At 39.1% G+C, this 18047-nt stretch overlaps 1 protein-coding gene across 9 annotated transcripts in view; it reads right to left on the bottom strand.

Moving 5' to 3' along the window:
• Ash1l (ASH1 like histone lysine methyltransferase) overlaps window positions 1-18047 on the bottom strand; it is a 175911-nt gene that overhangs the window by 106358 nt on the left and 51506 nt on the right. For 6 of the 9 annotated variants that reach the window (XM_087203476.1, XM_087203478.1, XM_021249297.2 and 3 more), the window contains one exon: window positions 13120-17677. The exons of 2 other annotated variants lie outside the window; for them this stretch is intronic. In XM_087203476.1, the coding sequence (XP_087059602.1) occupies window positions 13120-17677 (4558 nt within the window). Of the gene's footprint in view, window positions 1-13119; window positions 17678-18047 lie in introns of those variants that run through there. One more of the 9 variants, XM_087203481.1, reaches the window with a different exon arrangement.

Here is an 18047-nt window from a genome sequence, read left to right as displayed (position 1 = left end):
TTTTACAAAATTTAAAGTGCTTTATAAACATTAGTTATCATTATAAATTGGCTCCATATGTTTATTATGGAACATTTATCTATTTAGTTTTAAGGGGGAGGTTTAATTTGGCTCATGTGCCTATTTTATTTTTTACTAGTGATGGGGATTGAACCTGGGCCTTGTACATGCTAAGCAGGTACTTTAGCACTGAGCTATACCTACCCCAACCTCATCATGGAATTTTATACCTTAAAATTAAAAATTAAAATTAAAAATTAAAGAGTCTTATGCCCAACTAAGGAGTTGTAACTAATCTAATCTAGAATTTCAACCATTTATCTGAAGTATAAAAGTGAATTCAATTAGGGAGTATTCATATGACAAGTCCCTATAGCACTGGTGGGTGCTTGTAGAAGAGGAGAAAGCTCCTCTGAAATGAATCTCCAATTCACTGACTCATTACCACAGCTTCTCTAGGGCTGGGATTATGTCCTGGACCATAGCAATAAAACCAGATGTGCCCAAGTGACAAGTCTGAAGCAGAAGCTGGTGAGTTTCTGTTCAATTCTTTACCAAGGAACAGTACTTTTCTGCTTTCCCTATGTGGTTCTTTGGTTCTTTTAAATTATGGTTGTTTCCACAGGGGTTGCTGCTTTGTTGCTTTCTCTATCACGTGAGGAATGTTTGCTCATGTCTCAACAGTGGTAACTTTAGATCTGTCCAGAAGGATGTGTGAAGACCCTCCAAGTTCAAGAAAATCCAGTTCAACCCTCCAATTCAACAAAATCTGATAATTTCTCAAAGAATACAGAGATACCAGAGAGTTCCTATCATTTCTCATTTCAATTTACTGTAAAGTTGAAAACAAATATAAACACGGAATTCCACAGTTCACAAAATTTGGGGTAGAAACACTCTGGGATCTCTCAATACTCAAGAGTCTTAGAACAATGTTTAGAAATTTGACATATATAAGTGAAGTAGACATTACAGATGAATCACAAAACAAGATATATCTAAATAAAATCAGACTTTACCATAAGTATGTACTAATTAATAGCAGTATATTCTTTTTCTTTGTTGGAAATAAAGTCCTTCAGGTAAATAAGAAGGTGGACTACTACTAAGAAGGGAAATTGACAAACAGCATCACAAACTGGAACAGTACATACAAGCAATTCAGGATTAAAAATGAGCTTGGACATGAGAAGGAGCGTTTGAAGTAGTTCCGATTATAGACTGAATTTAATTTGGCCACTATTTGGTGAACTTTTAAAGATAAAGACAGGTCTTAGAAAAACACTTGTGTCAATTCAGACAAAAAGGGGGAAAGAGTTTTACAGCAAAACTGTAAGATGAACTCATGGATAATAATGTCAGAAAGATAAAAAAAGGAAAAAAGAATGTAACAATTAGTGATAAGAATCTGGCTATCTCTACATTATACCCAAAAATGAGCAGAGACCAAGAAGGTGTTTTGAAGCTGATTTGTCACAAAAGATCTTGATTGAAACTATATAGGAGGAACGCAAAGAAATCAAAGATTTAAAAAAAATACTACTCTTACAGATGCCTGGGTGCGAGAAAAGAGTCAAATGGGCAAAGATATCAGAACAAAGAAAGTTCTCAGATAACAGTTTTGGTGTGGGGGAGGGGAGAAGAAGGGATGGAGACCTCACAAAATCCTGAGAAAAAAGATTCAACGTAACGACTTCACTGAAACTCTGAAGAATCTAGGCTAAAAAATGTCCAATTTCCCTGGTGCTGAATACAAATCACTAACGGAACACAATAAATGAACCCAACAATTTGGCTGGATAAAACATGTACTTCTTTCATTCTAAATTTACTACTGTATTTTAATTTTTGTAACTTAAAATAGTGTGGATTTTGGACACCACCTGTTTGGAGTTCAACTCTGAAGTACCACTCAGCTTGGAAATGATTTAAATGAACAGAATGTCTGATGTTTCCAAAGCTACAAATATCATTGCGTAAACCACAGAAAAACAGATTAAGTGTGCTAGAATTAGCAGGATACTATTAGTTCAAAGATGATATAAATTTTAAAATGAAACATTGTACAATAGCTTTAGCTGGAATATAGCTCAGAGTTAAGAGCATTTAATTGGCATGCCAAGGCCCTGGGTTCAATCTCCAGCACCAACAAAAAAAGTTTTCTGGGCCAAGGATTTAGCTCAGTGGTTCCAGCACCTGCTGGGCAAGCGCAAGGTCCCAAATTTGATCCCTGGTACCAAAAAAAAAAAAAGTTTTCTAACATTTAAGTCAATCTTTTCCACCAACATTTACATGCCTATACAATTATTTATTTAACTGGTACTAGGGATTGAACCCAGGGCTTCGAACAAGATAGGCAAGTGCTCTACACTGAGCTATATATATTGGGATATAGCTCACACCCTTCTCTGAAATGGAATCCTTTTGGAAATTCCCAGAACTAATCACCGCAATTAATTTTCTGCTTTCATCTCCACATGTTCACACTTTACTTATGGATGTACTTTGTACACAATTCTACAGAAGCTGTCTGAAATATATTTTTTTCCAAACAAAAATATCTAGTTCCAATTTAGTTGGAGGGCACAAAATAGTTAACAACATTCAAATATGTAATGCATAATACTTACATGCAGTCAGTCATCTCCCATAATATCCCACTGTCTGCTTATTTTATCCTTTGTAAGCTATAAAGGCTAAACACAAGATACTTGACACTACTGCTTTGTCTGCTTTGGAAATAAGGCCACAAGTTCTGCCATATGTTCAGACAGCCATGAGTCAAAAGTGCTTACAAATAAGAATCTCCGACATCTAGGTCGGCTACTCTCTCTCACTAGATGTATTTCATGTCGGCCTGACAGATTACCTGGAAAGAATCACTTACTGGGATTAGATGAAACCAAACCTAGCCTCATTTAAGTGTATAATTTCACTACAACTTCATTTGCAAAAAGCTGATTATAAACTGTTAAATCCGTTTTGTTTTGATTTTTTTTTTTTTTGATACCAGAGATCGAATTTTTTTTTTTTTCTGTACCAGGGATTGAACTCAGGACCTTGCACTTGTGAGGCAGGCGCCATGCCACTAAGCTAAATCCCCAGCCTCTGATTTGTTTTTTTGAGATAGGGTCTCACTATATAGTTCAGGCTGGTCTTGAACTCCTGCCTATCCTCTTGTCTCAGCCTCCTGAGTGTTTGAATTATAGGCATACCTGGCTTTAGACTATTAGTTTTTAATTTTTAATACAGAATATACAAATTAGAAAAATACACAAACAATCACATGCACATAATTTATATATTAAAAAAGTTACGACCAGGTATGGTGGTGCACACCTACAATTCCAGAATTCTGGGAAGCTGAAGCAGAAGGATCACAAGTTTGAGACCAGCTTGTCTTAAAATAAAAAAAAGAGCTGAGGACATAGCTCCTTGCCAAGGCCCTGGGTTCAACTGTACTACAAAAAAAACCAAAAATAAAAACAAAACCTTACAACTGATTAGACCTATAATTCTTTGCCTGGGCCCTTAATCTGGTTTCACTTATTTTTCCTGAAATTACATCAACATTACCTATCAAATATGTCTGCTTTGTTGGGTGGCGGGTGGGGAGTATGTCTGTAATATGTTACTCAGAAGGCTGAAGCAGGAGGATAGATACGTCTAGCTCAGCCCAGGGAATGTAGCTGAGTGAATGAACCTCAAAACAAAAACATAAAACATTTGGAGATGTAGCTCAGCAATATTTGGATTTACTTCTCAGTACCACTCCCTGCTAAACAAACCCTAAAACATGATAAATCCATTTAGGGGAAATAATGAAGAGTTGTTATTTTTTCCATAATCACTTACCAGTTTCAGATATATTTTACTTAATAAATTGGACTCCGCTTTAAAAAAAACAAACTTGTTACTTTGGAATAATTTTATTTATCTTTTATATATATTTTTAAGATAGGGTCTTGCTCTGTAGTTCAGGCTGTCCTTGAGCTCACTATGCATTCCAAGCTGGCCCTGAACTCCTGGCAATCCTGCCTCAGCCTCCTGAGTGCTGGGATTATAGATGTGTGCCACCACGCCTGGGTGGCTATTGCTATAGTAGGTACAGTTCTCAAAACTAAGAAATTAACATGGGCATTTTATTATTAATGAAAGTCTAGATACTGTTTAGCTTTCGCTAATTTTTCTTCTTAATATACTTTTCCTATTAGAGGGTCCAATCTAGGCTATCATATGGTATTCAGTTTTCACATGTCCCTTAGTTTCTTCTGATCTGTGACAGTTTCTCAGTCTTCCTAGCTTTTTTAGGTCCTTGATACTATTTTGAAAGGTAGGGGCAAACACAGGGCTGTAGCAATGAGCTACATCCCAGCTCTTTATTTATTTTTTTATTTTGAGACAGGATGTCACTAAGTCACTCAGGCTGGACTCAAACTTGCAATCATGTCTCAGCCTCTCACAGTGCTGAGATTAACATGTGCCATCATTCCCTCCATAATTCTAAGCAATAAGTCCCTTTTTTTCCAGTTAGATTGGTATCATAGGTTTCTGGAAAACATACACAGGGATGAAGATCCCCTGTCACATTACAACATCGTGTCTTAGCATAGGTGAAGTCAATCCTGTACTTGGTTAAGTTTATGTTTGTCAGGGTTCTGCTGTGTGAAGTTACTATTTTCCTCTCTGCACACTTCATTCTTTGGAAATAAGTCATTATTATCCAGCCCACATTCAAAAAGAAGAGGAGGAGGACTAAGCTCCACCTTCTAATAGGGGATGGTCTACATATATCATTTTGAATTTTTCTGTAAAGAATATTTGCCCCTTCTATGTATTTATTTAGCCAACCATTTATTTTTATCAACACAGACTTCTGGATATTTATCTTTAAGATTACAGCCTAATACTATTTGGTCACTTAAATTGTCCAAGCTTTGGCCACTAGGAGTTGTTTCAGAATAATAATGTCTCAAAGGTGATCAACAATTCTGTAATCATTCAGGAAAAAGTAGGTAAGTCGTAAGAATTACTACCAAAAAAGGGTGAGAGGGCCGGGGATTTAGCTCAGTGGTTCCATCACCTGCCTCGCAAGCACAAGGTCCTGAGTTCGATTCCTGATACCAAAAAAAAAGGGTAAGAAATAGCAAAATGTAAAGGTATAAAAATTTTAATTATCTATATCTGAATTCCCATTTATTACTTGGTTCTAGAAACCTAACATTTGCTACTATGCAAACTGCTCCAAGAACATAAAAGCCAACCTACTGCCAAAGCCAACTGTATACTTTCTGTATATTTCCAACTGATCTAACACTTGACAATGTTAACTATAAATTCCCTTAAGAAACTCAGTGTGAAAGCATGTATGTAATCCGAGCAGTTGGGAGGCTGAGGCAAGAGGATTGCTGCAAGTTCAAGGCCAGCCTGGGATATATACATAGTGAGTTCAAGGCCAGATCCTGTTTTTTAAAAAGAAAAAAATTCACTGTGAGCCAGGTATGGTGGTGCATGCCTGTAATCCCAGAACTGAGTACGCAGAGCCAGGATGCTCACCCTAAGTCTGAAGCCAGCCCAGGCTACACAGACCAGCCTGAAGTTATTTAGCAAGTCCCTTTGTCAAAAAACAGACAAACTCAATGTGTTCACTCTAAATATTGTCATTTCTTCTTAGGACTTTATTTTTTAAATTAAACTTCTTGGTACATTTTAGGTATACATTGTGAACACATTTATCAGTGGGAACTTGTACCTGCACATGATATGTCTTAGTTCTTATTTTTTTCCTAGTCCACTTGCCGCCCTTCCACCCCGGCACCCTTCCTATTTACAAAAACTTTTTTTCCATTTCTTCCTTCTTTTCTCTTAATTTTTTCTCCCCCCCTCAAACCTTTCCTTCCTATTTCACATGATCTATTATACATTTTGGTCCTCATTTGCAATTTCAGTTTCTTACACCAGAGACAATTCAGTATTTACACATATATGTCCTATTTATTTCGCTTAAGAGTATGGCCTCGATATGCATCCATTTAATAATCAGCTATGTAAAAATTTAATCTTCAGGTCTGACCTCTTTTGAGCTACAGATCCTTATGTTGCACAAAACAGAATGAAAGCTAAAATTATTTGTAACTTTGCTTTTTGTGACTCTCTGTTCAACCAACTGTCTAATATCTGGGAGCGATTCTAGTATTTTTCTGTTTCCTTACCAACTGGTGCTTTTGAATATGTCTTTTCTATTTCTACCTAAGTTTAGGCCCTCATAATATTTTACTGGGATAATTTCCAAAGTACTATGATACTCCTTTCTCTAGTCCATTTTTTACACTGTTGTCAATGTAATCTCAGCAAATCACACTGCTTAAAATTCTTAACCTGCACTTGCTTACAGGGTTAGCTCCAAATCCTTGATGTGTCTGTCCCTATTTTTCCAGCCTCATATCTTGGGTCCCACACCAGAGTACAAATACTTAACTGAGCACAGTGTCACAAGCCTGAAGTAAATTCATTTTTCAGTAAGAAATATTCTTCAGTAAGAAATATTCTTCACTACTTATGCTTTGGATGCTAAACTTAAAACTCCTTCCCAACACCTTTAAAGTGAGTCCTTCACTTCTCAGTATTAGGAATTATCAATACTTATTTGTACACATATCTGTGTCCTCTGCTAAACAAATTCTTTGAGACAAATTATGTTACTTATAGTTGCATTCCTTGCACTTGATACACAACAGGTACAAAATAATACAGGACAGCCATCATCTTAAGGAAAAAATTAAGAATAAAAACACAAAGTAGGGGCTAGGGATTTAGCTCAGTGGTGCTGCACCTACCTCACAAACACAAGGTCTGGAGTTCAATCCCTGGTGCCAGAAACCAAAACACTTAACGTATACCATAAACAAAATAAATTCTGATTTTCAAAGTAATCAAATTAGGAGACATCTGAGCTTGATGCAGTTATTTCCTAATATTTTGCCTAGTTGAAAGTCTTTCCCAACTGCTTTTAATTAAAAGGTTAAACTTGTTTCCATGTTTACCTGAAAAAAAGCTTATTAGGTTTCTATTAGAAAATCACGGTAGGAGTCAGTTCCTGGGTTCACAGAAAGAACTATAGTAGGGGGTTGGAGGGAGCAGAGTTTGGTGTTGGAGGGCTATTCTTCGCTTTGGGTGGGAAAAGAGAATGGAAGAATTTGATAGGAATGAGCTGGCCTGTGTGGGATCTGACCAGGAACCCATTTCCCAGCTCAGTACCCAGGTATTCAGCCCCCACCTCACTTCTAACCTTTACAGTTCCCCTCAGGAACCCAATATTTTAGCCCTCTTTTCCAAATCCCAGGGACTCATCGCTCATCAACTTGTCCTTGCTATGGCATAAAGGCTGAGAGAAGTCAGGAAGAAAAGGTTGGTAAGCAGGGACTTCCTCAGGGTAAGAAGGGCTTGGCCCTCTCTGAACTCTACCACTAAGCTATGTGCTCCTCTATCCCTTTCTCTTCCAGGACCTGCCATAAATCCCTGGGGCCCTGGTTGGCCTCCTAGCCTTCCCTACACACTGAAATTTTGGACCTGGTGGCTAAAACTTAGTCCTGCCACCTACAGGAGCAAGAGGGCCACTTTGTATAGCTTCCAGAATCCCCAAGCCTAGATCTCATACTTCTTGAGGACAGAAACAGCTCTCCAGCAGGACCCTCAGTCATCAGTGCCAGAGGGCTGAAGCCCGAGGTAGAGCCCCCACCTTCCCTCAGTGGGACAAGAGCTCTGAGACTTTCGGCTGAGTGTGGGGTTTGAATGGAAGAGCAAAGACTACGTCCCACTCCTTTCCCCAACTTAAGCCCACCAAGGGAGCTTCCAGCCAGCCCCTCCCTCATTCTTGGAGCTCAAAGCTGGCAGCCTACTGCCCATTTTCAACCCTGCTTTGTAGGGTATCAATGACTGGATGACCCAGCAGGAATCACAATACTCATCACCCTCAGCACCCTCCTTGGGAGCTGGAAGGGGTCAAAGTCCTCAAACCTCAGGAACAGTCAAGGTAGAGCTCCCTCCCCTTAAGTATGCTGGGGCCTGAGGCAGTAAGAACATCCCAGCCCCAAGATTAGTGGCTGGGCATCTGCCCTGAGCTGTGTCAAACTACAGGGCAGGGTGTGAGGCCTCAGGCTTGCCCCTCTAAGAAATGGCTAATCTCCCAAAGTTGTACCTGAGAGACAGCTCTACCTTCATTCTCAGTAGGAAAGGAAAGGTGGACACAGAAAGTGAGATTAAGAATATTCTCCCATCCCCACCACTGGTAACTCTTAGCCCTAAGACTGAAGGACCTAGAGGCTGCAAAAACTTTTAGCCTTCACTGAGGTCTGTGCTTTTTTTTTTTTTTTGGTACCAGGGATCGAACTTGGGTCCTTGTGCTTTCGAGGCAGGCAGCAGAACCACTGAGCTAAATCCCCGGCCCTTTTTTTTTTTTAAGAAAAAAAGAAAAGAACAACTCTTATTCTTGAGGCAGACATTTCTTTTTCTCCGTTTTTTTTGGTTTTTTTTTTTTGAGACAGGGTCTCTTTGTGTAGCCCAGGCTGGTCTTGAACTCACTATGTGGCCTATGTTAGCCTTAAACTCAAGGCAATCATCCTGTCCCAGTCTCCAGAGTACTGGGATTATAAATCAGACACTTCTGCATGTTAGATTTCCCTGTTACCTCGCTTGTGCCTTGAGACCCCTTAATCCAGGTTCACCTTCATCATTTCACCCCAAGTGCTCTCTTGGGTGATTTCAGTGTCTATGTAGATGATACATTCAACAACCTAACCTGATCTCTCACATCATCTTCACCTTAATTTCCCCATTCTTTATCAACTTCTTCTCAAACTCACTTATTCCTGATAAAAAAGGCCAGACACATCACACAACAGAAAACTGTGAGGACTGCGGCAAACAGAAAAAAGCAGGCACCAACTAAAGGGACCCTGTCAGATCCAGGAAATATGACTATGAGTGCTATTTTTTGGTGGTACTGGAGACTGACCCCACAGTATATACACCAAGCTATATCCCAGTCCCTCTCCTTTTTTTGTTGTTGTTGTTTGTTGTTGTCGGGGCCAGGGTCTTGCTAAGTCAATAAATTGCCCAGGCTAGTTTTAAACTTCGGATTCTCCTACACTAGCCTCCCAGAGTGCTGGGATTACAAACATGTACCACCATGCCTCCACCATGCCTGTTCTTTTTTTGTTGTTGTTTTTGAGACAGGGTCTTGCCACATAGTTCAGACCGGTCTTGAACTCACTCTGTGCCCAGGCTGGCCTTGACTTCCAGTGATCCTCCTGCCTCAGCCTCCCAAGTACCAGGATTACAGGTATGCACCACCATGTCTGGCTCAGAGTTCTAAATTTTTATGCAAAAATGTCCAGATTCTCCTTAGGGTAATCTCATCACTTTCATGATTATACATTTGTGATACACACATGTACAGTATGTTTTTTAATGTATTTCTCTGTAGTGAAATAACTCATACATCATTGATAAAGAGTATTACCAAGATAATAAAGTTGCATTAGATCACACATTATTTTTCAAAGTACACAGTTTTCCAACACCAACTTAGCAGTTGAGCAGAGTATACACCAACACAAAACTAAATGCAAAAAGGCCAGGAGTAATGCAATTCTGTTCAAAATGTCTATTCATTTCACTTTCTTCCATAGGCCTTCCTTCAAGTGTTTACTGTGTGGTTTATCACAAACTTTATCAAACAAAGGACAACAAACCAGAACCAGCACTGTTAAAAGTATCCTGCTAATGACATCCTTGTGTGTCTACAATTGAGCAGCTTTAGCCCATCTATGAAGTCTTTTCCTAAAAAGTTAACTCATAATGATTTCTTTCATTTTAAGCAATTTAAAATCTTTTTTCTTTTCTTTTTTTTTTTGGTCTTTAATCAAGGCCTCACTATGTTAAGCCAGGGTAGCTTAGATCTCACTGTCTAGACAAGGCTGGCCTCGAACTTGCCATTTTCCTATTGCTACCCTCCCCCCACCACACACACACCAGCGACTAAACTCAGGACTTTGCGCTTGCGAGGCGGTGCCACTGAGCTAAATCCTTGGCCTTCCTGTTGCTCTTTCTAGAATGATTATTTTTCTTAGTGCTCTGTTTACAAAGTTGCATAGGTTTTAAGGGTCAGTGCCAAACTCTACCTTACCCAGAAGCTCTTTCCTTTTTTAGTGAATGACACTACTAAACAAGTTTTCAAAAACCCATAGCAAAATGATCTGACCTCCAGCCAAGATTTTTCTAATGAGCCTCAAGAACTAGCTATCCAACGCCTGATGAGTAACTCCACCCCAGCCTTCTTATAGGTACCTCAAGCCGTATGTACTAGAGGCCTAGGAGTATAGCTCAGAGGTTAGAGAGGACTTGCTTAGCATGTGTGAGACCCTGGGTTCAACCTCCACCACAGCAAAACAAACAAAATTTATGTTTTAGAAAGCAAACTTACGCGCTCCCCTAAATATGCTCCCTTTCCAGTCTTCTCCGTCTCAGTGCACAGTACCACCAATCTACTGAATGTTCAATCTTAAATTACTGCAATTCCTTACTAGTTTCCTTATCATTTTTATCCCTTCCAATCCAATGTTCACATAGGAACCAATATGATCTTTTAAAAATGCAAGACTATATTCAATACTCCTTTTTTTTTTTGAAAGAAAGGGTCTCACTTTGTACTTCAGGCTGGCCTCAAACTTGCAGCAATCCTCCTGCAGCTGCTCCCCCAGTACTGGGATTATAGGTGTGTGCCACCATGAATTCTGCTCTTCCGCTGTTAGAACAAAATCCAAAATCCTTAATATACTGTCTGGCTTCTTTCTTTCATCACATCTCTTACTATTCTCTCTTTTGTATTCCCTCTTCTACCACAATGAACCTTTTTCCAGTTCATCTAATATCTAAGCTTCTTTCCCAGGTCAGGTTCTTAACACATGTATTTCACGACTGCTTCTTATTCTTCAAGTCCCACTTTTTATCCCCTGATCATAACTTAAAATTTCACGTAGATTCCCTTTTCTTTGTCCTTTGTTTTTAAACTTCTTTATTCTGATGTATTAACTTCACAGCATTCTATTACATTAATTTCACAGCATTTTCTTCAATCATGCTATTATTTATTGGCTTACCACTCTGCTACGTATTTGTCTTCCTTCACGAAACTGAAAGTGAACGAGGTAGTATCAGGTCTTTACTATAAGCCAGTGATTAGAAAGTGCTGATGTTTTTGAAATTCAATAAATGTACGAGCAAACGAATTAAATGAATGAGTAGAATTCTTTTTTTTTTTTTTTTGGTACCGATGATTGAACTCAGGACCCTGCACTTGCAAGGCAGCCACAGCACCACTGAGCTAAATCCCTGGTCCTGAAAGTGAATTTTTTAATTAAGCTATCTCTTCCACTAAAATTTTCACAGAAATAATGAACCTGTGTACATATTATTCCCTGTTATATAATAAGGGCCCACAAAGTAGAATGCCTTGCAAATACCTGATATTTAATAACTCATTAATGAAATATTTGTAAAAAAAAAAATGAAACTCATTATAGAATTTTTCTCTTTACATTGCTAAGAACTACACAGACTTAATTTCTGCACTAATATAGTCTTCATTTTTCAAAAGTTCATGAAAAGAAAATCAGAATAAAAATTCCTTGTCTCTGAGGGGTTCTTCCCCTAATGTATTAAGATTTTAATCTTTTAGAGGAATAATAACTAACATTAGTGTGGTTACTATGTACAAATCAATGTGCTAAACACTATCATACTATTCACTTATGATGATCCCATTATACAGTAAGTTTCCAACTTAGGACATTAGAGTTGTGAATTTTTACAGACATGAAAGAACCTCACATTATATGGAAGTGAACAAATTGCAGAAGCAGCTCACATATCTGCTGGACACTGCTGTGTGCTCACTGTACAGTGCATTAGTGCACAGTAGCAGAGTGCTCAGACCCCAGGAAGTCTGGAAGCAAGAGGAAAGCAGTGGTGACATGGAGGTTTGGTTTTTTATGCTTTACATTGTATACTCGTATCACAGACATAGGACTCACTTTGTCAGACTTCTGAACAAATTCAAGCTTATGAATGTTCTCCTAGAATAGAACTTGTTCATGAGTCAGGGACTTACTGTATAGGATAGGATACTGAGGTTTAGATAGAGAATCTGATGAAATGTATGGATTTTCTCTAGAAAAATACATGTGAACACACGTACATATAATTTTAATCACAACTGCAGAGGATTTGTGGACTTTCTAGGGCTAATTTACAAACCCTTAAGAGTTGAGATCTCTGAAAAACAACTGCTAATTTAAGTATACTTTTTATTTGAATGGGGAAGGCTGTTTGTTTTCTATCTTAGTTTTACAAAGACACTTTCAGATGTTACAAATGTATTATGTAGATGTGCTTCATGTGGTTTTTTTTTTCTTTTTTGGTACCGGGGATCAAACTTGGGTCCTTGCGCTTGCAAGGCAAGCAGTGGAACCACTGAGCTAAATCCCCGGCCCATGTGTTTTTGTATTTAGCTCAAGCAACTTTTATTTATTTATTTATTTTTGGTACTAGGGATCAAACTCGGGACGTTGCGCTTGCAAGGCAGGCGGCAGAACCACTGAGCTAAATCCCCGGCAACTCAAGCAACTTTTATGAAGATACCTAAAGGTATTCTGCTGAATGAAGTCCTTCCAAATATTCATTAAATTTTACAATGCTGAAATCTTTCAGTGGTTAGATTTTTATGATGAGATATACAAGGTTAATAACATCTTTTTACACAAGAAAGACAGTGTTTTTTCTGAATTCCAAAAATTGTTTTTGTTTTGACAATGAGAACTCTTCTCAAACACCAAAGTAATGCTAAGTAATGTTAAGACATTATCGTTCTTTTTTTTTTTTCACCGTACTTTTTACATCTAAGGAAAATTTGAACTTCAAAGATTTTGAAGTACATTTATAAAAACAAAACTAAAAAAAGGAAGATCTATTTAAACTTCAACAATATGTATCAGACAACCAGTGGGAACATAAATCTTATTGCTGTAACACAAATGACAGACAACAAAGTTACCTTCTTACCTGTCAACGTCTGTATTGCCCTTTCACTGGAAGGCAGTGGCTCCTTTCTGTGAGGCCGATTTAGTGAAGTGTCTTGTGCAGAAAAGAGTCCAGGGCTGTCAGTTAATTTCTTCCGGCCACTGGAGTTAGGGTTTGAAACTCTGCAGCTGCCTATTGCACTTGTGAAAAGGTTTGTATGTTCATCGCTGCTGGCTGGCTCAGAGTTAGGAGTGAATCCTCCAAGGGACAAACTTGGAGAACTTTCTGAACAGTCAATTTGTAAAGGTGTCTGCAATCCCAAGGCTAATGGACTAGATTCTGAAGCTTCTCGGTGGACCCACTGCTCTTCTCTGTTTATTAAGCTCTTTGAGGGAGACAGATGAGGGCAGGACATGTGACACCGGTGCTTTTCCTTATGCTTATACCGCTCTCCAACAGTATCCTTTCCAAATCGATAGCGCTTCAAAGATTCCAGGACTGATCTGGAAGAGCCAGTGTCCATGGAAACCTGGGGTTGTTCAGAAGAACGGTGTTCTCTGTGTTTGTGACGGTGCCTATGTTTGTGCTCGACCATCCAACCGTAGGCCATTTCAGGAGGTACACTGGGGTAAGTACTCATGGAAAGGAGAGGAGTCCTGCTGGTTGTAAGGAAAGCCTCCTGTCGAAGCAGCTTATGCTTTTTCTTATGGTATTTAGTGGGATTAAGAAGTAAATGACCAGCATGCATGTAGGAAGGAGGTGGAAGTGGGGTGGTAAAAGATGGAGATGGAGGAGGTGGATAAAGAGTGGGAGGATATCTTCCATAGTAACCTAATCCTATAGGAGCAGCTGTAAGGGGTGAAGGAGAATAAGGCATGCTGTAAGAGGGATAGAATCCAGTACTAGAAAGAGGAAAACTAAGGCTGTGCATAAAAGGCATTTCAGCCATTGCCTCCCTCATCTTAGGGGGCCTCCCTCTTTTCTTTTTTAAGTCAGGTTTTCGAATGTAGTGCAAAGGGTCTAAAGGAAAAGAAGGATGTGTATAGAAACTATTAAAATTGATTCGAAAAATAGTTGGCAGAAGGTCTCGGGGGATAAAATGATGACTTCGGTGAGTGATCCGAATTTCACTTAGACGACTTATTAGTTCCTCCAGCTCTGCAATAAAGTCTGGATCCTGTCTATTTCGAAGTTGGGGATATTTCTTTTTCCGTTTTCGTTTCTGCCTTTTCATCTTGTCATAACTGAGGTAATCATGACTCCTGCGCTTACATTTGTGTTTATGTTTTTCTTTAAAACTGCTTAAGACTGTAGATGTTTCAGGGGGCATCAGAGAAACATGCTCAAAAGAATGCCTCCTCTTTTTTTGTCCACAAAATTTCTCTGCCCTATCTGATGTGCTGTTATTATCTGTTCCAATTCCACTATCACTGGGAATGGTCTCATCACTATGAGACTCACTGATTGGAGAAGGAGTAGCTTCTTTCAGAGATGTGAGTTCACTCAAGTGCGAAGGAGAATTCGGCAACAAAGTAGGAGGAGATAATCGCCTCCTCCCCTTTGACGCCTTTTTCATCGCAAGGGTCTGAATCATACTGCCTGGTCTAGAGTGTAAATGCAAATATGGCACTGAGCTGGGTTCGACAAAGCCTGCATCGCTACTTACAGGGCTCTGACCTCCACTAGTCCCAGAAGACTGTGAGCAAATAGGCGATGGAAGAATCTCAGAACTACTAGCAGATGAAGGCAATAAAGGGGGCAGGATCTGTCCTAATGCAGACCCAGCTGCCTGCTGAGCTGTTTGCTCAAGAACAGCAAGGCTAGTAGGGCTACCAGAAAGGATGCCATTTAAGACAGTTTTTGGTTTGCGACCCCTTCTCTTTCCTATGTAAATGGTTCCTTTCTTGCTGACATTTATCTGTTGGCCCAATTTAGAGCCAAATGTGGCAGCAAGATTTGATACTGTATTATGGAGTCTGGATTGCACTTTCCCTTTATTACTTGATTCTACAGAACTTGAAAGTATCTGATTCAACAGTTTCTTTCTCTTTAAAGTCTTCATTTTATTTATTTTGCGGATAATTGTTTTCATTAATTGTCCATTGTTTCTCTTAGTAATTTTTTTATCCGGTTCCATCTCAAGGTCACTCATACTACAGACATTTTGCCTATGACTGTCATCTAAATCATCTGGATCCTGAAGCTGATCTTCACTCTCAAAGAAATCACTGCCACTTCTATGGTTTTCACTTTCAGACTCTAGCTTGCTTGGACTTTCAGCGGCAACAAATGGAGCTACTGATAGTACAGGTGGCTTCATCTTGACCGGTGACCTCATTTGCCTTTTAGGTCTGCCTCTCTTTTTTGGAAAAGGAGATACAGAAAGACTTTGTTTGAAGGAAGGAATTTCAATTTCTGGCTGTAAAATTGGGGGCTCTTGCTCTTCCTTAGATTGTAAAGAAAAAACTTTGGAGGCAGGGATTTTTAAAGTCCTTTTAGGTGGACCTTCTAGTTGAGGCATCTCTTTAGATTTAGGTCTTCCTCTTTTGGGCTTATAAAGATCAGACAAAAAGTCACTAGAGACACACATACTGGAGGATAGTTTGTGGGTAGCAAATGACTTATGAGATGGTTTATCACTATCAGTTAAGAGAGCGAGAGAAGGAGCTGCAGATTTGCTCAACTTTGGCAATCGGCGTTTAAGGAAGTCATGATCGACAAATGAAGATGATCCAATGTTTTTCATATACTTGGCTGGCTCAGAATTACTATTTGATAGTGAGCTACATGAAACATTTTTAAAAAGCTCTGCTCTTTCTAATTCTAGCCCTTTGGGAGACCGACATGTGCTTCTTGCTACCACTTTAGTCCACCGAGGTTTTCGTCCTTTTCTTTTTTTTAAAGGTTTGGACTGCAAACTAGTGCTTAGGCTTTCAGCAACTTGGCAGTGTTTGTCTGATGCAGTTACTGCACCAAGTTTTAGAAAAGGTTTGTTGCTAAATAAACTAGTGAAGTTCACAACTGAAGGAGTAATTGTATGAATACTGGATTCAGTCAAACCTGGCTTTTTTCCTAGGGAAGAGCTTATTCTTGGAATATCAATATGTGTAGTTTTTGAATCATTTAGCTCTTTATCAATTCCTTTACACTCAATACTTATGCTATGACCCATTGACCTATGACCGACATTCAGGTGGGTACTTTCAGAAGTAAACTGGTTCTTTCCAACAGATTCAGAAATTTCTTCCATTAGATCTGTGGTGGGACTTAAAAGTAAAGGATTAGGAGCCAACTGTGAAGAAGTTTCAGGGGGACTTCTTGTTAAAGGATTAATAGATATGGTAGGTGATGGGGAAGGGAGACTGCTTTCTCCTACTGCACTAAAAGGGGATTTAGCTGTAGATGCATCAGAAGCACCTCCCATTTGAAAGTCTGGAGAAGTGCAATACATGGGAGGTTGCTTTTCATGCTTTGAGGTTTCAAAAGATCCCCTTTCACTGGATGAGAAACTGTCTTGCTGAATGCATGTTCCTTCATTAAACATTTCTTTCTCCAAATTAATGATTTCTTTTCGGACTGAGAACTTTTCCAATATGTTTTCTTTACTCTGCCGTATAATATTCTTCTCAAAAGTTTTGCTGGTGGCACTGTCTTTCAGAGATTCAGAAAGATCTTGACTTTCATGATTATTGATGGTTGTACTACAAGAAGCCTTCAGTTGTTCCTGAGTGGGGAGCAGTGCTTCAGCTTTAAGGTTTATGGCATCTTTACTGACCAGTCCCGCCACAGGACAACTCACTAGTTTTTTTCCAATGTCCTTATTAACCAATCCCATTGCTGAACTTGGAACAATCTTCTTCCCACAATCCTTGGCCACTAGGCCAACAGCAGAACCCAATTTCTTCCCCAAGTCTTTATTAACCAATCCAACCACAGTGCCAAGTCCTAACTTCTTGCCAGACTCCTTATTCACTAAACCTGGAACAATACCAATTCCTAGCTTCTTTCCCGTATCCTTGCTCAGCAGTCCTACTGTAGTGATAGTCCCTGGCTTTTTGCCTAAGTCTTTATTAATGAATACCGCTGTAGTGCCAGCTCCCAGTTTTTTCACAGTGTCCTTATTGACCAATCCTACTGCTGCATTAAACACTGTTTTTTTCCCAAGATCTTTAGTTACCAATCCAACTCCTGTGCTGATAGCTGGTTTTTTAATTAAGTCCTTATGTATTATTCCAGCTACAGAGCCTATGCCTGCTTTCCTGATCAAATCCTTGCTAACCAATCCAGCTGTAGCGCCAGTTCCTAGCTTCTTCGGTTTTGTCTTGGAAGACTTGGAAGGAGGACAAGTAGCAATGAGCTGTGCCAACTTTTCTGTTACACTAGTTCCTCCATTAAGTAATGATCTGTCCTTTAAATCAGGATCCCGGCTACCAACAAGTGTAGATGGTGTTGCATTAATGTAATCTGCCATTTCTGAGTGTACTGGAGAAAGTTTCTTAGATAGATTATTTTCTCCCTGTAAATGAAGATAGATGCTTTCTTCAGATTGGCATTCAATGGCTGCAACATCACCTGCTTTCTTGTACAACTTTGAAGGGTCCTAAAATTTGAACAAGAAAAAGGTTTCAGAGAAATTCTTATATTCGATTTAGCATTATGATCCAACAAACTAATTAATAATGTATCATATATAATATAGGAAACAGAGCTTTCTTTTTTGGAGACAAGGTCTCCCTATGTAGCCCAGGCTGGACTTGAATTCACTACATAGCCCAGGCTGGCCTTGAACTCACAGCAATTGTCCTCCCTCAATCTCTTAAGTGCTGGGATCACAGGTGTGCGCCACCACGCCTGGCTAGGCAACAGAGCTTTTTACAAAACTAGCATTACACTAATGTTACACTGTTAGTTCATTTGCTACTATATCAAAGGCTATCAAGATACTACCTTTATTGACCTTCAATCACAGA

Source organism: Heterocephalus glaber, unplaced genomic scaffold (assembly GCF_053883595.1).
Source record: "Heterocephalus glaber isolate CG9 unplaced genomic scaffold, H.glaber_assembly_v1.0 deba00001795, whole genome shotgun sequence".
NCBI classification, from domain to species: domain Eukaryota; kingdom Metazoa; phylum Chordata; class Mammalia; order Rodentia; family Bathyergidae; genus Heterocephalus; species Heterocephalus glaber.
This window is presented reverse-complemented; position numbering and strand designations above follow the sequence as displayed.